Source organism: Xiphophorus hellerii, chromosome 22, assembly GCF_003331165.1.
Source record: "Xiphophorus hellerii strain 12219 chromosome 22, Xiphophorus_hellerii-4.1, whole genome shotgun sequence".
In the NCBI taxonomy this organism is placed as follows: Eukaryota; Metazoa; Chordata; class Actinopteri; order Cyprinodontiformes; family Poeciliidae; genus Xiphophorus; species Xiphophorus hellerii.
This window is the reverse complement of record NC_045693.1, coordinates 18061641-18085277: the sequence shown is the minus strand read 5'-3', so window position 1 is coordinate 18085277 and position 23637 is coordinate 18061641. Positions and strand designations below refer to the sequence as shown.

The following is a 23637-nucleotide window of genomic DNA, read 5'->3' as shown; positions in this document are numbered from 1 at the left end:
GTTAAGCTTTAGCCACCAATGGTTATCGTCATGTCTGATGTTTAACATTCAGGATTATCGTGGCTGTTTAATGCCATCCGGGATGTTGAACTTTATCTCTGATGTCTAGCATTTAATATCCAGGATATTTAACGTTGTCCCCGATTTTCTATTTAATCAAGAATAATGCTTAACGTTATCCTTGACGTTTAACATTATTGCCAATGTTTATCAGATGTCAAATTTCAGTTCCAGAAAAGTTTCCTTTTTGCGTTAAACATTGGAAATAAAGTAAAACATTCCAGATACAGTAAGCATAGCAATAATGACAATTTAACCTTATATAGCCTTAAACATCAAGAACAATGTTAAGCACTGGAGATAAAATAAAAAATTGGGGACAACGTTAAACATCCTGGACAATTTTAAACAATGGAGATGACATTGTCCAAGATGTTTAATATTGTCTCTTTTTCTGTCATCTCAAAGCAATTTTCATGTCGAATATTCACATTCAAAGACAAACTCAAAAGGATATTCTGGCTTTATTCATTTTTATTTTAATAAATTGTTAGAACATTCCTGTAAAGAAATCAAAATGGTCACTTAATTCCCAGGAACGGAAGGGAACCAGGATGGATGGATGAAGGAAACCAGGATAAAGGGAACCAAGTTTTAAAGGATGGATGAAGGAAACCAGGATGGATGGATGAAAGAAACCAGGATAAAGGGAACCAAGTTTTAATGGATGAATGAAGGGAACCAGGTTGGATGGATGAAGGAAACCAGGATGGATGGATGAAGGAAACCAGGACAAAGGGAACCAAGTTTTAAAGGATGGGTGAAGGAAACCAGGATGGATGGAAAGAGGGAACCAGGATGGATGAATGAAGGGAACCAGGATGAAGAGAAACTAACCTTCAATTGGTAAAGGATTTTGCTGCCCTCTAGTGGAGGCTTATACGAGCGTCTGATAATTTAACCTCATGTTGAAAATTCATTTAGATTTAAGAGCACTGTGCGGAGAAATTGGGTACATTTACCTTCCCCTTACAGCTCTGAAATACCTCTGCGTTAAAGTGTTTCATTGCGTTTCACACCCTTGACAAGGTAAATCTTATTGTTTGACAATGTGGTGGTGCGAATAAAAACCCCATTTCCCTCAGTTCATGACGACATTAACACAACTAGCATGCGTGGTTGGGCAGAGCACCTTCCTGCACAGAAGATTCAGGAAACGGACGCCGCCAAGCAAATATGTTTAGTGAAATAGTGACAGAGCGGTCTGCGGCGGAAATTATCTTTCAAATTTAAGGCCTGCAATCTCTTTGTATCAAAATACAAAAACACAACTTTGCAAATAAATGTTTATTAAATATAAAAAAATACACCTGTGTCATAAATGGTCTTTACTGCATTAGATCTAAAATATTATTTTCTATTTTCTTGTTATTTTAGATTTACTTTGAAATTACAGCGGAAGTGTTGAAACGTGGGTACGCCAGCTTGATGCTAGTCCGCTAACTTCAGTGTGGCCAGCCAACCGAAGCATGAGGTCCGCGTTGTGTCCATTTTATCTCTTTGGCTTTAAACGGTGAACATGTCACCTCGAGAGTGAAGGAACGGTCGGTATTTTTGGGGGGTGGGGGGTTTCGATTTCAGTCTGTATGAAACGGAAACGCTTCCGTTCGAGAACGACGAAGTGCTCCGTCCGTCTCCCTCACCTCCTCCGCTAGCGTCCTGTGACGGCTTCTGCCTAGGATGTGATTGTGAATAACCGCCGTCGAGGGGAGTTATAATTGACATTATCGCAGCTGAATGGCCGTAGCACCGGCCTGTCACTGTTTGTTTCACGCCCGCCTGCTCTTGCTCCGGTAGCCGTTTGAGTTCAGCGACGGGAGGGACGTTTTGCTGGCGGATTGAGGGAAGAGACCGCATCCGCAGCACTTTAGTTCAACGTCTGAAAAACAAGATGTCTTTCTTCAATTTTCGGAAGATATTCAAGCTGGGACCGGATAAGAAGAAGAAGCAGTACGAACATGTACACAGAGACGTGAACCCGGAGGAAATTTGGGAAATAATCGGTGAGCTGGGAGATGGCGCTTTTGGGAAAGTGTACAAGGTAAGTTAAGGCGTTACGTTACATCCGCTTTCTAGTTTTGGCCCCATTTATAAAGAGTCGCTTATATGTGCGGCTTCTGGTTGTTGAATGGGAGCAAGTGGGTAGATCTGTCATACAACAGCAACATCGGTTTAGCTTTTGATCGGGCCATAGTTTCATTATTAGCTAAGGCCAGTAGCTTTAAAAAAAAATAACACAAAATCAATTCTGCAAAAGTTACCTGCAGATCTAAACCTGTCTCCCCGTTCCAGAAACGTGAGGAACCGTTAAAGGTTTCTCTTTTTATTGGTCTAAATCAATGTCAAAAATCACAATTACCTTTATAAACATGACTTTGACATGTGCTTAGTGCAGATTATGGAAGGTGTGGTTCATAACCATTGAATAAACACTGGCCCCTGAAAGCCAAACTTAAATGCTTACTAGACATCTACTAATAACAGTTGAGAAATATCAAACAAACAGAACAGTTGCTTTGTAAAGTAATGACACACCCTTTTAAATTGACCTTTTATTATGCGGTTGGTTTGTGGTATGCTCTGTTGCAGATATTAATCATTACTTTTTGTAATGCGCACCCTGTATTTATTTCACCAAAACAAATGGACAATCTCTGAAAATTAGATCTTTAACTGTGTATTGGCTGTTGCTAGGCAGGGACAGAAACACTGAAGTTTTCATACCATTTCATACACCCTCAGCAATGTACACGCTGAGGGTGTACATTGCTCAATTAAAGTTAATTCATCAATTTATCAGTATTGTTGATCATTGCTGACTGTCTTTTCCACCTCTGAGTTTTTTTTTTGTTTGTTTTTACCCAGGCAATAGCACTTTTACCACTGTGTCCTTTTTCTCAGTCTCTCTTCATTTTTTTTCCCATAAGTTATTTTTCAAAGTCCGACACAAATAATAGGAAGAGTAACACCGATAGGTTACAGTCCATGTATTGTTTCACTACCGTAATACATCCATTGGAAATTTTTGATATGATTTTGCTGCTACAACATGTGCCGTCTGACACATACCACCTTACACACTGATGCATGTTTCATATGGTTGTTGGCAAGGAGAGCTTTAAGAAGTGGCACTTACTATGTTAAGCCACAAAGAAGTCTTTTGAAATTATGATGATAAACGCATTGATATGAATGATGTTGAATGGGATACAATATATTGTGCAGCTCGGATTTTGAAGATTTAGCCCTCGACACTCCAGAGAAAGTGTCAGTTACTGGCATTTTCTCCACCTGTGGAGGAGTATAATGATGAAGAATTGTCACTTCCCCCACCTGTTGCTGCTCATTTTTATGACAAAGTCAGCTGAATCTGTTTGGAAATATTTTCAGTCACGAATAGAGCCATTTAGTGACAAAAAATTTTACGGTAATGATTGAAAAAAAAACAAACTACAGCTTCAATGTCTCACTGTAAATTGGCTACAAAAGCTGCACAACAGTAAATTGTAATAATCCGTGCAGAGTTTGTGTTTGCAACATCATCGTAAAGGACAGAATACTTAGTATATTTCAAGTATCATATATAAAATTGCACATTTAGGGTGAGATGCTAAAGCTCATGGAAAGCAGTAAAGACCTTGTGCAAAGGTTAAAAAAGAAAAGTATTAGGATCAGTTAATCAAACTCAGTATCCCAATTTTCTGCAAAAGATTTGCAATATAATATTTTTTTGATTTCATACAGCTCTGCTACTTTAACAAATAGCCTGACCAGTTGTCCTGAACTGTTAGCATCCTAAACATGTTACTCCTTAAAGAGCCTAACAAATAGGTCTGAAAATACTCCTTTCTGCCCAGGTAGCACTTAAAATCTATAACTACTGCAGTCTGTGCATCAAAAATAAATGAATATCAGCTCTGATCAGTGATTGATGGGTGAAATATATATATATAAAAAAATAAAGCCTTACTCTATTTTTGGACAATAAACATATCAGTCAAAAATATGCACTTGATTTTCTTATTCTGATTATGTTTTTAATAAAGACTAAAACAGATTAAACACATAAACTTTGAGGCAATGAACAGGGATGTTCTTGTAACTATAAAACTTTATTAAAAAACCCCTGCTTATAGCTTGTTTCTTCTTTTTTATATATGAAATTATCTAAATTGGTTCGAATCTGAATCATCAGATCACTCTTCAAAAAAATATTTGAAATTGTAGTTGGCCAGAAGAAGCTTGGTGAGATAATTTTGAGTGGTAAACATTCTGTTATGTTTTTCTAGCAGCAAAAGTCGGCAGTATATTTTAGTTTATCACTCATCCTATCATGAGTGTCTCGTTCCAGCCTATGCCAAGCTGTCACTTTAAATTGAAGGTTGATTTTCTGCTTTTAGTACTTACATATTCTACCGGACCTCAGATGTCACCTCGACTATAGGATACTTAACCAGGTTGTTTTGGACTGAGAGTATTTTCTTTCTTGCATCTTTGACTTCCATGCCGGGCCCTGAGGAGGAGTTCTGTGTTTGAACTCTGAGATCATTTAGCCTTTTGACTGTGAAACAACTTTTCAGTGTGCCGCCTATGTGGTTCCTTCCTTCCTGAAACTGTTGTCTACACATAATTCAGTTAATGTTCTATTTAAATCTTCATTTGCCTTTATTTGTTTCCTACTCTTGTTAGCTGGTCGGTCTAGCTGTAAGGGAAATCTAAGGGCTCCAATGTTTAGCTGCTTAAGCCACGCAATGCAGAACAAACCAAACTGAAGCTGACCCGGTTTTGCCTATAGGAACTACCTTCATCAGAGCCATTACTATTCTCATCAGAGTTTTTTCACAGACCTTTGATGGTTGCCTTTTTAGGCGTGGCTGGACTGGCTGCTTGCAAAGTGTGAATCAGCTGTTTAAATGAGTCACAAGGGAAAACAAAAGTGTCCCTAACTCAGGCATGCATGAAGTATATGTTACAAACTGAAGAAGTGTGTCATTTTTTAAAGCTTAATACAAACTACCAGGAAATCTTTGCTTACACAGTGATTCATTTAACATATTTGAATCAGTTTTTATGTTCAGAACTAAAAAAAAACGAGCCTTCATTTGGCAAACTTTAACTGAGGTTTCTCAAGACAGTTGGGCTAAAATGCCGCGTTCACACTGACCAAAGGCAACCCAGTTCTTTGTATTTCTCACATTCTGCGTATGTATTAGGAAGGGTCTGTCAAAAAGGAGTCAGCTGGAATGAGAGGAAAGAGCCGGGGAGCATGTCGTGTCAGAAAGTGTAAATATAGAGCCTGACACAGCAGTAAATGTTCACACTCCCTTTTTTTTTCCACTGACATTGTGTCTGAATCCATAAACATTAAATTCAATACGAGCCTTAAAATATTTTTTAAAATGGCTTCCTGGTGATCATGGATGCCCGGTCATTTTTGCTACCAGCATCTTCTACTTTGAAATGCAGGTCTAGGCCCTTAAATGATAGACTGATATTTGGCCTGACTGTAGGAAATAAAGAACAGAAGTGGAATAAATAAACTGTAGAAAGCCACAGTTGTCTGTGTTTGGGGCAAAAGATAGAGGTATATTGTGGTTAACTCCAAAAAGAGTTGTTTTTATTTTATATCATTCCTAAGGCAGATTAAAGATCTTGCACAGTAAAAAATAGACTGCTCGTAAGGTAAATTTTATGTTACTCTTCATTGTATCCAAAATTATTAATGGAAAACTAATTGGAAGGAAAAAGTGTGACAGAACAAAATGCACATTAACAGAGATAATTGCCTCCTTGAGAGGATTATGTAAAGTGGGCTTTTTACCTGGGCTTCAGTAATGCTACAAATTGATTTCCTCCAAGCAACACCATAAAGCACAAATTAATGGAAGAGAAGCCACAACAAAGAATTGGCTGCATATACGTTTCAGTAGTCTGTTTTGGTAGTTAACACATAATCATGAATATGAACTAGTTAGAATATATCACTCTCCGTGTAATGAATCCATATAAAACGGGTTAATCTTTTTGGATTGAATTTCTAGAATTGTTAAGCTTGTCTATAATATTTTAATATCTTTAATACAATCCCCTTCCCTTTTAAACCTTTTGTATCGTTCAGGTTTTAACTGTTTTGTTCATTTTGCTTCCAGGCTCAAAACAAGCAGAACGGGACCCTTGCCGCTGCTAAGGTGATTGACACAAAGACGGAAGATGAATTGGAGGATTACATGGTGGAGATTGACATTCTGGCCTCCTGCAACCACCACCACATTGTCAAACTGCTAGATGCTTTCTACTTTGAAGGCAAACTTTGGGTAAGTTTCATAGTTCCCTGAATGGTGACGCCGTTTTCCTTTTGGTGAAGCTCCTAAATGGAGCATTTTTTTTCTTTAAATGCAATGTAAAGAGCTTTAAGGATCATCCTCTTTAGCTAAGATAGATTTTTATGCTTCCTCAACTGGAAAATGCAAATATATTTACATTAAGGAACACCGGCAGTTTCTGACGTCCCTTTAAGATCAACATTATCATCCAGCTATTTCTTTGTGAGCTGTGCAGTTTGAATATGTGTGATGTAGATCTCATTCTGTGAGCACTAAGAGGTCCCAGAGCAATTACGTCCTGTCAGGTGGTGTCATGTGACTGCCCCTTGTGGACCAGCAACAGCTATAGGAAAATAATGGAATGGTTTTGGTGGCTAGAGAAAGTGCCTGTGAATAATTCAGAGATGCATGCAGGTCATGTCTCTGGAGCCTGTCTCTTAAGCAGCATGATTAATTCCTAACTGCCTCTGCTTTGTCTGGGCCGTTCAGTTAATGTATGATTTGTTCCCCTGTTTGGCTGTGAGATTTAAGTTGGCTGATTTTAAGTTGTGCATATACTAACGAAGTGAAAGTGTAATCTCCATGGCATGATGGGTGTTACTAGCACTAGTGCAAAACTGGTCTAACCATTTTCTTCTCATTATTTGAATTCCCAAATGGAGTGCAAAGTTCAAGTTCAGTTTTTATGTATTTGTTTTTTTGTTTTTTTTACTAACCATCTGGTGCAAAAAGCTGCTAAGTATTGAAGCAAAGCTTAATGGAGTTGAACGAAGTGGGAGCCAAGTTCATCAAATTAGCCCTGATTGAAGGTGTAGAGCTGTCTCTTCTTTTTGTACCCTCAAAAAGTAAAAAGAAAACCTGCAGTTTTAGTATTATTCAGCAGATCAAACAAGAACAATTCAAATAACTTGGCCCATCTAATAAGCTGTTTGTCCAGAAATATACTTTTTTTTTTTCTCCCCTCTGGGGGGTCTTTTTGTGGGCTCTAGTGTCCCTTATATGAAAAGTAGTTAAATGAAAGTAGGCTGACAGGAAAGGAGAGGGGGGAGACATGCGGCAAATGTCGCCGGGTCCGGGAATCGAACCCGCGACGGCCGCGTCGAGGACTCAAAGCCTCCAAACGTGGGTCGCGCTAGCCCCTATGCCACCACAGCATGCCCCCAGAAATACAAATTTTAATGACTATTGCATCCTTTGCCATGACAACAAGCTGCAAATATAATTCATGTTTCTGTGCTGCAGCTGTCTTTTCACTTTGAGATTTCTAGTCAGGCAGCTATGATGGCCACCCTGGTGTCTTTCCTTGGTGGTCTGTTGATCCACGAGGCTGAAAAGTTCCAACTTCAAATCTACAGACCAAAATCCTGAAGCCTCTTTGGTTTATTTATGCAACAGTGTGTTAGATTATTGCAACAGAAAACTGTTGCAATAATGTGTTGCAGAATGTGTTGAAGCAGCAATAATTGAAGTTGCACATTTAACCAAGATAAAAAAAAGAAACAGAAAATATGTCTAGATTAGGAGCTCATGGTGATCTGAGAGTACCTGATTGATTAGGACCCTGGAATGTCATCACTGTCTAATCAATAAAGGTCCTGGGAGTTGAATGCCTCCTTGTATTATGTTACCTTGTTTCTGATGGGCTTCCTTTTTTTTCAGATTCTGATTGAGTTCTGTGCTGGCGGTGCGGTCGATGCCATCATGCTGGGTAAGACCCTCATCTGCTGAACAAAGTAGGACAAAGTGTTCAATGGGATTTTTTTTTTCAACCATTCTGAAGTGGGAACTGCCAACTCTTTATTGCACAGTGGGAATTTTTTCTCTCCCCTCACTGTTATTATTGTAGCTCAGGTTTCATAGCCGTTCCTGCTCTGTGGCTCCTAAATTCTGTCTTGTTTTGAAACACTTTGCCTCTTTGTTTTTAATGACAATAAAAAACGAAGAGGCCTTCATGCCACGTTCAAGTGGCGTGAAGGCAAACTCTGGATGTACATCCATGCAGAGTATAATGGATGTACATCCAATCATGCATAGAGGATGACATAAGGTTGGACTTTGTCCCTCGTCTGCCATGGGATACCATAGAGGAATTACATTTGATGTGAATCTGTGCAGATGGCCTAGTGTCGGTTTACTGAGTGTGCGTGCTGTTGATCATCAGAACTCGAGAGACCCCTGACTGAGCCCCAGATCCGGGTGGTGTGTAAGCAGACTCTGGATGCCTTGACGTACCTTCATGAGACCAAGGTCATCCACAGAGACCTGAAAGCTGGAAACATCCTCCTCTCCCTGGACGGAGAAGTAAAACTCGGTAAAAAGCTTTGCAGCTTGTTCTGGTAAATGCAGTTGACGTGCAGATGCTGGACTAATGCACAGGCTTGCTAAAAGTATTCACATCCTTTGATCCTTTTTGCATTTTGTCATGTTGCAGCTACAAACTTCAATGCATTTTTTGGGGATTTTATGTAATAGGCTGACAGGGAGAAGTGGGCAGTTGTAAATTAGAAGGACAAAAACTATTGTTCTTAAAAGTTTTACAGATAAAGATTTGTGTTATATGCAGAATGAGATGAGTAAAAACTAGCACTGCACAATAAGCCTGAACACATCCTTCACATGATGAAACATGGTGATGGCAGCATTATGCTGAAAGGATGTTCAGCCTACATGCTAATTGGCACACAAATGGGTTAGATCAGTTTATGTGTTAAAATGTCCCAGTCCAACTCCAGACTTAAATCTAATTGAAAATCTGTCACAACTTGAAAATTATTGTTTATTCTCTTCATCCACTCAGATTGAGCCTTAAGAAATTTTCCAAAGACTGAGCAGAATCTTAAGTTTCTGTGCAAAGCTGGTTGAATTCAAACACACGGTCTACTTTTTAGACATTTTTTTTAACTGTTGAATACCATAACTAATTTTCCTTCTGCTTCAAAATTATTTATTTTGTCAATATCACATAAAATCCCAATAAAAGACATTTAAGTGAATGTTTATCACATGCAAAAAAAAAAGTGCAAACGTTCAAGTGGCGTGAAGGCAAACTCTGGATTCATTCCCTGTGCATTTAATGGGTAACAAAGAAAACCAAGCGATTCACTTCTCATGTTTATAAATCACAGATCTTCTGCAGCTGGTGATGCATCAAATCAGTTACATAATTTTCCACCAGTAAGGTATTCATGTAGCTGCTGTAGCGCACATAGTTCCTCTTTCCCTGATGATTCATGTTCTGTAGGCAGAGGGTCATAATGTTAGCCTGGCAAACAATAAATATCAAGCTGGTCACCAAGACTTAATGATACAGCTTTCTTCTTCCAAGGCGTGTGAGGAAAAGACTAGCTGATAGTTTATGACATTGGGAGGTTTTTGCAAAGCACGATTGCATTAAGGAGGTTCAGATTTATGGCAGTTTCACTGCTTGCTTTAGGTTTATTGAGTCAAATTTCAATTGAATTGAATTGAGAAAACACTTGTTAATTTCTATTTTCAGCTGATTTCGGTGTGTCGGCTAAAAATACCAACACATTACAGAGAAGAGATTCTTTCATCGGCACTCCGTATTGGTGAGTCATGCTTCCTAAATATAGGGAGGCACTCCTTTCTTTACTTCTGATTATTTTCTCTTCTCCCACTGTGCCATTGCATGTGAAGTTACATAAAAAGGCTTTTTTCATCAATTTAGAGGCACTTATATGTTGGGACATCCTTTACTTTATTGTTTAGCCTTCCTGTCTTTCCACCTCCCTACTAAATACACACATGCAACGTTTAAATCACTTTCTATGCCCTTACCAATTGAATAAAGCCTAAAATTGGTGATTGGCTGAATTTTTTTCAGGATGGCTCCGGAGGTTGTGATGTGTGAAACTTCCAAAGATCGTCCGTATGACTACAAGGCCGATATCTGGTCCCTGGGGGTGACCCTCATAGAGCTGGCACAGATCGAGCCGCCCAACCACGAGATGAATCCCATGAGGGTGCTGCTGAAAATAGCCAAATCTGAACCGCCCACTCTGATGCACCCCTCTCGCTGGTGAGATTGTTTAGTCTTGATTAAAAGATGAGGTGGCACTGGGATGTTTACAAATTGGAGTAAACAGGATATCTTATGTATTTCCTTTTATGTGCGAAAAGTATTTTGGAAAGCTGGAACTTTGGTGTTTTAATAGCAAGGAATCTAATACTTCACATATTTAACAGGTCGCCAGAATTCAATGACTTCCTGCGAAGAGCGCTGGACAAAAATGTGGACAATAGGTGGAATTCAACACAGCTACTGCAGGTTGGCTTCCTGTTCAGCGTTCCTTTCACACCTCTGATGTGAAGTTGATGATGTCAAGTTGGCATCATGCAGAAAAGGGTTCATTTTTGTGTTGGCTTTCTTTTTTTTTCTCACCTTTTGGGCATCTAGCATCCTTTTGTGACCAGCGTGACTGACAGCAGACCTCTTAGAGAGCTCATAGCCGAAGCCAAAGCTGAGGTCACAGAAGAGATTGAAGATGGCAAAGAAGAGGAAGAGGAGGAGGAACCTGATACTCCTGCGGTGGGTTATGTTGTTTGTTGGCAGAATGTTCACTAAAAATGTTCACAATTTGCAAAAGAAGATGAATCGAAAACATGAGATGCAGTAGAAGAAAAATTAAGCAAAAATGGGGAAATCTCTTTTAGTTTGGGGTTGAACAGGAAGGATACCTACACAGGTTGGAAAGCAGGAAATTTGATTAAGAAAATGCAAAAATTCAGTTTTGAAAAATTTCAAATTTTGATAATATTTTATTTTGTAGTATAAAATATAGAGATTCATTTTTTGAAAAAAAAAGAAGCTATTGTTATATTAATTTGACATTTATCTTTAATTTGCTGCATCACAACACGAGCTTTGGTCTCTTTGAATTATTTTGATTTTTTTGGTTTTATGCTGAAAAAATATGATTTTTTCACTTTAAATGAAATGTAATCAGAACAATTATTATTTAAAATTATTTTCTTTATTATTAGCAAATGTAAAATTATTTCATTTATTTCTTAGTTTAAAAATAAATCACAACCATATTAAAGCCGTTTCTTTTTGTTTTTTTTCTACCCATCAGGCAGTTCCTGGGCACAAAAGAGCACCATCAGATGTCAGCATGGCCAGTTCAGAGGAAGAAAAAGTCCCACCTACTCCATCCAACCTGGAATCTGTTACAGAAAAAATTGAAGCTGAGCCTGTGGAAGACCGGAGCAGCGATAAGCTCTCGGACGAAGGACTCGGAACAAGTGAAGTGGACAAAATGGAGGACGAGAAGCTCAATGAAGTTTCTGCCAGTAACGAGGATCTGACCCCTGCACCAACAGAGACGAGCAGAGACCTGACTTCACAGGATTCTGCAAAGGTTCAACTAGATGTTGATCAAACTGAAGAGATCTCCGGTGAGGCGGCAGTGTCAAAGCCAGATGAAGCTGTGGATTCCCAAAAACCTCCCTCAGAAGTTGAAGAAGCTGAGGAACCGAAGGAGACATCGGAGAAAATGGACATAGAGGAGGATACTACCCAAGACAAAATGAAGCTAGATGAAGATAAACAGCAGGCAGGTGAAGGCGGTGCTGCAGATTCAGTTGAATCACAAGAAATCCCTGAAGGTACAACAGCAGATGAAGTAGCAGTGGGTGAGGAAGAAAGCAAAGATTTAAAGAAGGAGATCGCCGAACACATGACAGTGACAGAAGACCGAATCAAAAACATCACCGATGAGACTGTTGAAAATGTTGATACCAATAATTCACAGTCAAATTTAATAGACACAAAAATAAATGGAGACATAGACATCAAGTCTAGTGTAGAGGAGTCTCCCACTGAGGCTGTTTTAGAAAACAGAAGCACAGAAAATCAGTCAGAGGAGACAAAAGACGAAGTCCCCAAAGAGTCCGAGCTGCCAAAACAAAAAAATGAGAGCAAAGTGGAGGAAGAACTCGAGGAACAAGCACCAAGTGAATCTAATCAAATCAGCGATGACGTCAAAGTCACATCAGTAGTTTCTGAACATGGAGTTATCTCTCAGGATGTCTCGGTTAAGGAAGATGGAGAAAAGGGTACTCAGGCAGATGAGGTCACCTCACAAGACGGCGTCTCTGTCCAGGAGAGTGAAACCGACTCAGAAAGCAGGATAGAGCACGGAAGCCCTGCTGTGGCCAAGTCAGATGTGGAGAAGGACTCTGACTCAGGGAGCAGCTCTGCTGCCGATAGCAACAGCCTCGACCTTAATCTGTCCATCTCCAGCTTCCTGTCCAAGAGCAAAGAGGGAGGCTCTATATCTATGCAGGTAAAGCTAAACACTCCTCAGCTCCTGTTGCCAAGTAATTATTTGCCTTGATGCAAATCTACCTGAATTATTTTGGTAGGAGTCAAAACGTCAGAAGAAGACTCTGAAGAAGACCCGGAAGTTCATGGTAGATGGTGTGGAGGTCAGCGTGACAACATCAAAGATAGTGACGGATAATGATGCCAAAAGTGAGGAGATGAGGTTCCTGAGGTACGGCCGTGTCCGATCCGCTCGATACACTGTTCAGTCTAAAATTAGGACGTGACCCGTTTAACGTCCCCGCCTGCCTTAAATAGCTCTCATTCATTTTGCAACTCCCACAACGTTTTACAATTGCCAGATGGCTTATCTGCCATGATTCATGCTGCATTATGGTCCAATCATTTTAAAGATAAAACACTTTGACTGTACAACATCTGACTGTTTAGTATCTTTTCTTGTAAAAGTTTAACATATTGTCACATAACAAAATCAGTCTGGTTTTATAAGATAAAGCAAAACAAAGTACTAGAAAAACAAGTCCCAGCATTTTTAAAGATATAAATTGTAATAATTTAGCACTTATATGTATTGAACCACTTTACCCTGATACCCCTTAATAAAATGCATTGCAACCAATGATGCTCAGAAGTCACCTCACTAGTAAATTGTTCACCTGTGTGTGATATGATCTGTATTGAGAAGTTTGAGATGGGAAGGTGGGTGGAGCTAACCACAGTAAGCATAGAACAATTTGATTTCTAACTTGAATATATTTTTTGTCCTCAGTTTTTTCCTTGGAAAAAAACTACAAATGGCAGAAAACATATTTAAAAAGCTGACTTTTATTTCAATCATTCTTTTGTGAGTTGACCTGAATTCAAAGTCAAAACAAATAAAAACACGCTGGTCAAACACGGATAGCATCACATCACTCTGAATTATGGAAACCTAAGGAGTGTTTTGGTTAAAAAAAAATCTACATTTTCCAAAAATTTATTTTCAAAAACAGAACATTTTATCAAATTGGATTTTCGCCCATTCCTATGATCAGATCATAAACTGAAAACTACTCAAAAACTAAAAGCAGAGAAAAAAATCTTTTATGTATAAATATACAATTTGCAAATCAATCAGTTTGTTTTATGTTTGCTGTTGTGTTGATCTGATAAGTCATTTTGTGCGGCTTCTTCAGGCGGCAGGAGCTGAGAGAGCTTCGCCTCCTTCAGAAAGAGGAGCAAAGGGCCCAGCAGGAGCTGAGTAACAAGCTGCAGCAGCAGAGAGAACAAATCTACCGGCGCTTTGAACAGGAAACTACTGTGAGTCACTTTGTTTTTACCGCAAGTGGTGTAATGTTTCTTTTTCTTTCTGTTTTTTTTTTTTTTCCTTCTCTTTTTGGCAAACACCTCAGAAATCAGCGTTGATATGCCTGGTATTCTGTGGCATCTAGAATGAGGAAACTGAAGATGTTGGTGTCTATTCATTAGTCGGCAAAATGTCAAAGGCTTTTGTACTGGATTTTTAAAAATGTCTTTATAGAAATTTCTACGGTCACCTCTTTCTGTTTTACTTGACAGGCAAAGAAACGTCAGTATGACCAAGAGGTGGAGAACCTTGAGAAGAAGCAGAAGCAGACGATAGAGCGACTGGAACAGGATCACACCAGCCGGCTTCGAGATGAAGCCAAGCGCATCAAAGCGGACCAGGACAAAGAGCTGTCCAAGTTCCAGAACATGCTGAAGAACAGGAAGAAGGAGGTACGAACCTGCACTGCGGTTTGCGTCGGGTTTGGCTCATTTCTAGCATCTGCATGTCACGCGGAGCTTTGTAGTGTTTCTTGTTGAACAACTTAACTGCGGCTCCATTTGTTTTGTTGCGCTGATCCTGTGGGAGTGCTGTGGCCAGCTGTTCTGTTGGTGTGGTGTGCAGACGATCGCTACAGACCAGCTCTAGCTTTTCCCCTAAATGCTCCTTAATCCATTTTTTCCATATTGGTCTTAATCTCTCTAAGGTTTCTGCTGCTTCTCTACTCTCTGGTTTCCTCCTGAGAACTGAATCCTCAGGCGTATTTGTCTTTTAAAAACCTTTTAATGGAGTTCAGTCTTGCTGACATGTGATATATTTTCTGTCCTTGCCTCTTCAGCAGGCTCTGATTGCTTTGCAGAGTGCTTTAGATGTTCTGAACATTTGCTGCTTTTTCTTTGTCTTAGTGCAGTTAAGTTGTTTGGCTTCTGTTCTGCTGCTTCCCCTTTTTTTTTTCTTTTAATTTTAACATAAATATATATCTCAACTGCATCCTTAATATGTTTTGTAATTTTGTTTTTAAAATGTTTTTGTTGCTTAGACATGTAATCTAACTGTATATTGAACTAACCATGTTTGTTCTATGAATGTGTGAGTTTGTGCTGGTTATGGGATGATCAATGTCGTTATATCTATAAAGGAGCTGGGTGTCTTTGGGTTAAGTAATCCTTGCCTTGCATCAGAGTAACTGATATGGACTCCAATCAAATCTATGATAGCCTACTAACATGTTTCAACAAATTCTTAGACATATTTCAACAGAAATTGTGTTTATACATGTTTGGTGATAGAAATGAGTTGAATACAGTTGATAAAAAGGTGCACACACTCCTGTTAAAATGACATTGTGACAATAGTTCATAAGTTTTTCAATATTTTAAACTGCTCAATTGGGAAATGCTTGTTTGTTTGGATTCAATCAATTAAACTTTATTTAAAGAGCAATTTATTTATAGTTATATACAACACAAACTCTAAAACCAAAACACAGACATTTAACCACTGGAGTTGGGCGCAGATTTAAATGAGCAGAATATTTATGTCAAGTATGCAAACTGCTACAACAAGTAATAATTTGCAGCGTTATTATTTTACAACGTATTATTTTAAGGGTGTGTAAATTTCCCCTAAAGACATTAGTTTTTCTAGTTGAAATTAACAAGATTTATACTATATAAAGATGGATGTTTCAGCATTTTAAAAGGTGAGTGTGCACTTTAAAGATGCACTGTTCATGCATTTTTGCATGGAGTTAGCACAGCTTGTATTTAGTTTTTAAAAAAATAACTTGTTTTGGAGCTAAATAATCTCTACTCCATGTCAGTTACTCTTTTCCTTTAATCTCGTCGGTCAGGACATTCAAACCTGTGGCTGTGGTGGAGTTAATCAAACGCAAACATAACGAGGCTTTTCTGGGACTAACACCTTCTGGCATGCATCAGTTAAACTCTTGACGTGTACACACTGCAGTTCAGTCTTAAATTTTCAGAAATGATTTAATAAACGTCAAAAAAGATAAGGCGGATGGGAGAAATCAGCATGATGGCGATAAATCTGTCGGTGGCTGGATGGTGTAACTCTTCTGTCAAAGAGGGGGCCGTGCATGTCTTCCCTTGGTTGTTGGACAGCTTTGTCAGATTTTAAGAACAATACGGCATCAACTAGTTTCTGCTGTAGGCCGTTCAGGAGGTCGGACAGTCACCCAAACACATGAGAAAAGAGCTCATGAAACGCTTAAAAGAGGACCTGGCACTCCTCCAGACTGCAGAGGTAAATCATTGCTGTCTCTGTTTTTCTTCTTCTGACTTAATGTGCACAAGCAATATATCTGTATTTCCTGTTTGTCTAGCTTTTTAAGTTTTAATTTTAATCTTAGTTAAGTGCTGGCCACATTTATTGGCACCGCCTAGTGAAGATGTGTGAAAAGCCTTAAAGAGAACAACAACAAACTTGCAGTGGTATAAACTCACTCTGAAGCATTTAAATGTAACTGAAGCATATTTTTTTATTTTTTAAGTTAAGTAAAATTTTCCGAGTTCATAAAAGTTTGTCTATTGGGGATGTAAATTTTGGCATGACACTGTCAGGGATCGCCAGGCTGGACGAGGTTCCACATTTATTTCTCCGCCACACACAGCGATTAATGATCCATAACATATATGGATCATTAAACAAAAAGTGGACTTTAAGGGCTGACCTGTAATCAGCAAAGGGTTTTACAAAGTTTGACAGCAGGAGTCCCAATAATCTTCAGTTGTGGTTGAATGTATTAAAAACATTTTGCCTCCTAAATAAAAATTCTCAGCTTAAATAAAAAGAGCTATTTTAGTTGTTTTTCACATCTTTAGCAAAGGTGCCAACAAATGTGACTCACTCTGTACATTCCCCATTTCTAGAGTTCTAACTCTTTAACCATTAAAGTTTCCTTTATCTAGTGTAACTCATTTGGAGGTGAACAATAAGCAGATTTTATTGAAATCAGTGGTTATTGTAACATAAAAAATTGTGCTGTCATTTTATATCTGAATAGTTTTTGAGCTTACTCTCCTGAGTACTGAATTAGGGTGCTGATGCCTTCATTAAGCTTTATGTGGAAACATGTTTCCATGACTCCACCGGCTGTTTAGTGATGCAATGTTGATCCTGATTTTCTGCTATTATCTATGTAAATCAAAAGGAAAATCATTGATCTTTATATTTAGTCCATTAAAATGCACTATAAAGTATGAACACGACTGCCTACCATTCGCAGCTTTAACTGCATTTGACGTTTATTTTGGTTTTTGTGTCATTGCAAGTTGCTTTGCCATTTGAAATCGGGTTGTCATTTTAGTATTGCTGTGGTTTTTCACAAAATGTTCTATTAAAAATAGTCAAGAAGTAACCACACGAACTTCCTACATTATTATTGGACGTTTTCCCCTCTTCTGCTATTTCATACATCACTACAGTTGGATGAGGAGATCATTTAGGTCTTACTTGATAGATAATTGAAGAGTTTCTAGAGGGAAACATCTGAACTGAATACCGTTTCCAAACGTTGCCTTTCAAAGCAAACTTCCAGTTATGATGCTCGATTAGCCGGCAGCGTTAAAAAGCTGCTCTTTTGCATGCCGGATTCACATAAGATGCTGAATTTATTATCCGCTCTAAAGCATGCCATTATGAGAAATGCTTTAATAACTCATTAATTGGCTTCCTCCTAACATTTACCGGAGCAGTTCCCCACACATTAAGCTGACTGACATCCCCAAAGTGGAAGACCCACGTCTTATATAACTCTGGAAGAACTGGTGCGAGTGTGTATGTGTGCGGGGCGGGGGTGTGTGTGTGTGTGAGAGAGAGAGAGAAAACTCCTCAGCCTGCTGTGTGCTGTCTGTCCGTGTGATCAAGGCGAGTGTGTTCTCCTCCGCAGGCAGTGGCCCAGGTTATGATACAGTCTTTTCAGTTATCCTCATGCGCACTCTTCAACGCTCAGATGCAGGATGTAAGTGCCCCCACCTCCTCCACCCACCCACCCTGCTTTCTCTCGGTCTCTGGCCCATACTTAGATGTGTGTGAAGTTCAGTGACAGGACCGCTTGTGCTGCTTCACTTGTACTTTGAGAACTACACATGTAAGCATGGGCGGCGTTGGGCTTTAGTACTTTGATGTTTTTTTTTTGAGTGTTGTCATCACTGTATTTGTGCAGTGGTCTTTCTTCCTCTCCTGCTCAGTATTTTTCCTTCACCAGTTCACAAATGTTCTACATCTGGTTTGTGTAAAGTACGTGGCATTAATATCGTCTGCATAAAACTGGATGGCGTTTGTCTTAATATGCTGGTAATGCAGATTTTGATATCTTCTGGCTGAGTATATATTTGTATCTGAGGAGCAGTTATGCTGAAGCTGCCTAAATGGTGCCTGAGAGTCATTTGTTCAGTAATTTAAAGCAGCGTAATAAGGTTACTACGTGCCAAAAGGTTGTCTTTAAGAGCAAATTGCGTTGTGGTGAAGCAGAGTAAAAATTCAAAAGTACAGAAGCACCAATCAGATCTTTTTCTGATAACCGATTTTGTTTTTATAATCTTATTTATAATCAAATCTTCATCTGCAAACTCAGATTTTTGTCAATGATAATTTCTCCTCAAGAATGATTTTGTCTGGCTCAATTTAAAAATTAACAGTTTGAACAATCAAATGTTTGTGGTAATAAAGATACGTGGAAATACAGTCAATTCCTCCAAATTATTTGACAAGAAATATCTATAACTGAAACCCAATGAGTTTCCAAATTACTTTAGATTTTATTCTTTTGCACTTGAGAATGTCACAATTTCTAGTGTCTAATTTGATATTTCGCCTCTGATTTGCTTCCTTTGACTTTATTTTTAAACACCAATCTAGCACTGATGTTAGTTTAATCTTCCTTCCTTATGATCAGCTTCCAGAAAAAAGATTGTTGCTACCTGTTAGCTTTAACGTAGTTTGTGTTTACAGGGCGGAGAAAATATAACATTTTTAGTTTCAAAGTGAAATCCGTCATTTCTGGTTCCCAGCTGATTTCCTTCCATACTCAAAAGCTTATAACTGCACAGTGTCTTGTTAGAATGATTATGTCAGTCTTGGTTAAGTGCTCATCTGTACGATAAAGTTTATCACATGGACTCATAAGTAGGTAATGAAACTAGAAAACTGCAAATTTGCAACCGCATACAAATCAGAAATATCACATTTTGAAAATCCGTTGTTTTCTCCTGCTGTTTGAGGCGTCACCTGATGAAATCAGCCTCACTGAAGGGTGTGCGCTGGGATCAGTGCAGGTGTTTTCCTCTGAGCCTCTTTTTATTTTTATTTTCTTTCCATCCATGATGTCCGTCTCCTCTCTTCGGCCCCGCTGATGATGTTTTACTGAGTTTGAAGTGGATATTCTATGATTAGATTTGATGAAGCTTGGACCTGTATGTGTAGTGTGACATTTCATTGCATTTCGTTGTTCCTGGCTCTTTGCTGTCCCTCTTTGTGGCCCCCTCGCCTGGCCGCTCCTCACTGCGCCCTGCTCTTCTCCTCAGGAGCAGGAGTTCCTGCAGAAGCAGCAGCAGGAGCTGGACGGCGCTCTGAAGAAAATCATCCAGCAGCACAAACTAGAAATAGCCACCATCGAGAGAGACTGCCTCAACCACAAACAGCAGCTGCTGAGAGGTAAGGAAGCTGAGGAGAGCCATGAAACGATATTTTTCTCCTAGGACTTTCAGAATGCCTTCACTGTCTTCTGCTTCCAGAGATTATGCTTTGTTTCTCTTTTCTGACACATTTTCCATTTATGCTACATTTGATTGCAGTTTGCAGCTTGCAACAAGAAAAACAATTGAGTTGTGACTGTTGGGACTCGACGGACAGTATCTCAGCAAAAAGCAAATCCTTGAAAAGTTTCAGTACTGAAAAGATGAAACTCATGTGATGTGTGGCTTTGTTCCACGCAGTGACGAACTTTACAGTTAATTTTTATGATCCCAGAGCCGTGAAACCTAAAATTCAATTTCTATGAAAACTATATAGTATTAAAAAAGAACTTTAATTTAAAAAAAAAATTTTTTAATCCAGAGACCCACAAACATCAATCTACTCGGATGTCTGGCGATGAACGTAAACTTGATTTCACAACACACAGTTTGGACACTTTTGCATCTACTGCATCAGTGCAGCATGGCATGCCTAAAGTCAACATAAACAAAGATGGTGACAATCAACCAGACATGCTGCACACGGTCCAATTTGCGTTAGTTTTCCTCCTGTATAAATCACTGCCCAGCATGTCTGCTAACCAGAACACATCCGCAGCCCTGCCTTCATATTCTGGTGTTTTCCGCAGCACGAGAGGCAGCAATGTGGGAGCTGGAGGAGCGCCACCTGCAGGAGAAGCACCAGCTGCTCAAGCAGCAGCTGAAAGACCAGTACTTCATGCAGAGACATCAGCTGCTGAAGCGGCATGAAAAAGTAACGGATTAGAGAAGCAGATGCAGGTTTTCATTGGACATACTTGAGATGTAAAAGTTTGCGTTTGCCCGTGGTAGGAAATGGAGCAGATGCAGCGCTACAACCAGCGGTTGATAGAGGAGCTGAAGAACAAACAGAATCAAGAGAGGGTCCGCCTGCCCAAAATCCAACGCAGCGACGCAAAGACTCGCATGGCCATGTTCAAGAAGAGCCTCCGCATCACCGTCGCCGCGGCCATGACGCCAGACCAAGAGAGGGAACGCATAAAGCAGGTGCAGAGTCACACTCCCGTCTTTCACCCAAGGAGTAGTACCTTGGTTATCCCCTCTCTTTTTTTTGTATCCACATTAGCTCACCTCCTTACTTGTTTTTGCTTTTAACAAATATTTGTTTTAAATAAAGCTCTTCGATTCTTCTGCTCTCCGTCTAGTTTGCCGCGCAGGAGGAGAAGAGGCAGAAGAGCGAGAGGCTCAATCAGCACCAGAAACACGAGAACCAGATGAGGGATCTGCAGCTGCAGTGCGACTCCAACATCCGCGAGCTGCAGCAGCTGCAGGTCACACTGACACTCTTACACTCACCGACACTTCACTCTGAAGCAAATAAAAACCGAACACTAAAAGTCAATTGGTTGTTGGTTGTAGCAACACTTATTGGAAATTAACTGTTTACATTTGGAAATGTTTGTTTCCCCCCCTAAATTATATAACATGTACGGAAAATGTACTGTCGAGTTGAGGATGTGTTCATGAAAACCTGGTCAAAGGCCATTGGGCCCCCTTCTCTGCTGCAGTGCCCCCTGCTGGACAACTTGTGTTAACTAGCACCTTCTGGCTTTGGCTGTTTAATAGTGTTTTAAAATCCTTAAATTTGCATTTTCAGACCCATTAGAGCCTTGTGTGGTTTCTCACCATACTTTTTTATTCTACATTTCTATTTCAAGTTTTGTTGATACATTGCTTTAAAAAATATATGTTTAAGAGCTTTTTCCAAACAGTTTGAATTTGAATCCAGAATCGAGATGTTTTCTTCAATTCCTGTAAAGTATCTTTTGGAGATGTGTGGTTTCTTTCTGACAAGGCTGCATTTGAACAGGGAAAATAAGCAGGCATAAAAACGTAGCATTACATGAAGCATGCTTTAAAAAAAAAAAAAAAAAAAAGGTTATACTAGACTAAAGTTTTTTTTTATTTTGAGATGTTTTTTTCTTTGATTTTTACATTATAAATCAATATATTGCTATTACTGCAGACGAATAGAAAAACTGACTATATACGCTAATGACAGAGAGAATAGCACATGCAACAGTTTAAAAGCAGAGCAGAGTGTTGTTAGGATGTGAGTGCATAAAGAGATCAGCACTGATTCATGTTGATAACATCGTTCTCTTGCCTTGTTTACAGAACGAGAAATGCCACCTGCTTATTGAACACGAGACCCAAAAGCTGAAGGAGCTGGATGAAGAGCACAGCCAGGAGATAAAAGACTGGAGAGAGAAGCTGAGACCTAGGAAGAAGGTATGCTCTTCGGTCATAAAGTTGCTCACAGCAGGTTTCTTTCAGCAGAATTTGCATTGTAAGGCTGCTTTTCGCTGCTTCCCTGCAGGCGCTAGAGGAGGAATTCACGCGGAAGCTCCAGGAGCAGGAAGTTTTCTTCAAGATGAGCGGGGAATCCGAATGCCTTAACCCCACCACCCAAAGCCGGGTGTCCAAATTCTACCCCATCCCAAACCTGCAGAACTCAGGTTTATAGCCTCGTGTTTATGTTCCTCAAATTGAACTCCAGTCAAACTTTTATCTCCCGCCCACCCCGTATCCCTGATGGGAGTTTTTTTTTGTTGTTGTTCTTTTTGTCTCTGATAAACATCGAAATGTAATTTGTGCTTTGATTCTACAGTCAGTGAGCTTGATGTGCCTACACAACGTTCTCTCACTTAAAAGCATTTTCTCAGCCTGCTGGGAAATATCTAAGTAATATGCACTTTTTTGAGCATGAGAAGACTTCCAAGGTTTGCGGTTGTTAGCTAAGATCAGCCATGCTTGTCAGAATATTATAAGCACAGCCTGCAACAGCATAAATAATCTCCAGTGCCTCACACACACACACACACACACCCCCACACACCCCCTCCACACCCCATTTCTGACATTTTTACCACTCGCAGTAAATAAATGAAACCCTTGGATGTTTTGCACTTAAAGCGATTGTCCCTGTTGCATTTCACATTAGCTGGTGATCAAATCCATTTGGGGAAAAAAAAAAATCTGTGGCTGCACGTAAAGTAGATCTGGGAGTAGAAAAGAGGAGTGTATTTACTGTGCATACTGGATCTAATGTTATCATAGGGCATAAAAAAAAAAATTGTCATAAAGCTGTATCCAAAAAACTAGAACGTACCGTTTTCGTGTGACTACAGAATAATCAAGAAGTGTGCTTACCAACAGCATTTCTGTCTCCTCCAGAGACAAATTGATGTATTTATTTATGACATACTGTTACTCTCCCTCGCCCCAAAGTGCTGTAAACACCGTCATCCTGTTCAAAGAATAGAAATAAGGTCACTTATTTGGAGCAGCGTTCGCACAAACAATGGTTTGTTGTAAAGTTTGAATTGTAAAGGAATGTAACTGCACTGGTTCGCCACTTGAGTTAAAGAATATTCATGAAGGTTCAGAGACTTGATCCTTTGCCTCACAGAAGCCTATCGAAACTCCAGATGACTGTAATGTTTCAGAGTTTTTCCTGTTTAATTATTGCGCTCGGTTTTATTTTTATTTTCTTGCATCGTTTTAGTTTCTCTACCTTGATGCTGCCGTTGCTTATCAGAGTACCCGTTACTGTATGGATGTCAGCATCTGAAGCTTTCAGCTGTATGTTACATCATCATATTCATTTGTTGCTGCTCTGTGGTATATTTTCTATAAGATGACTTGAACATCAGTTTTTTATGAATGCTGGATTTTTCTTAGATTTCTTTTTTTTCTTCTTTACATTTTTCTTTTCAGTTGCATCGTTTTCAAGCGTCACTCTCCCATCATGAATATTCCTATAATATGCATTTTTTGATGTCAGATCTAATGTATTTAATGCATCTTTATAAAATGCCCATTTTCTTTTCTTGTAAATAAAACCCTGACTGTTTATTTTAAGACTTGACTGAAACTGTTTGTAAAATAGTCATAAAAATA

The 23637-nt window shown here is 39.2% G+C and overlaps 1 protein-coding gene across 4 annotated transcripts; it reads left to right on the top strand.

Moving 5' to 3' along the window:
• Positions 1-1476: 1476 nt before the first annotated feature.
• Positions 1477-23598, top strand: slka (STE20-like kinase a). Of its 4 annotated transcripts, XM_032552952.1 has the most exons (20): positions 1477-2101; positions 6210-6374; positions 8043-8091; positions 8545-8694; positions 9880-9952; positions 10228-10422; positions 10590-10671; positions 10801-10932; positions 11480-12691; positions 12771-12901; positions 13866-13989; positions 14248-14427; positions 16151-16243; positions 17889-17960; positions 19525-19654; positions 20325-20449; positions 20527-20721; positions 20880-21005; positions 21853-21966; positions 22055-23598. In XM_032552952.1, the coding sequence occupies exons 1-20, from the start codon at positions 1952-1954 to the stop codon at positions 22199-22201; spliced, it is 3645 nt and encodes a 1214-aa protein (XP_032408843.1). In that variant the 5' UTR covers positions 1477-1951; the 3' UTR covers positions 22202-23598. The 4 variants fall into 4 exon arrangements, with proteins under 4 accessions (XP_032408843.1, XP_032408845.1, XP_032408844.1 ...); XM_032552954.1 differs by lacking the exon at positions 16151-16243 and having other exon boundaries at positions 1478-2101; XM_032552953.1 differs by lacking the exon at positions 17889-17960 and having other exon boundaries at positions 1478-2101.
• Positions 23599-23637: the final 39 nt, after the last annotated feature.

Excerpts from the sequence above, each read along its gene's own strand:
- slka (XM_032552952.1), top strand. The coding sequence starts at position 1,952 with ATGTCTTTCTTCAATTTTCGGAAGATATTCAAGCTGGGACCGGATAAG. Across the intron at positions 17,961-19,524 it reads TCAACGCTCAGATGCAGGAT|GAGCAGGAGTTCCTGCAGAA; the intron begins GTAAGTGCCCCC and ends TCTTCTCCTCAG. Across the intron at positions 19,655-20,324 it reads CAAACAGCAGCTGCTGAGAG|CACGAGAGGCAGCAATGTGG; the intron begins GTAAGGAAGCTG and ends TGTTTTCCGCAG.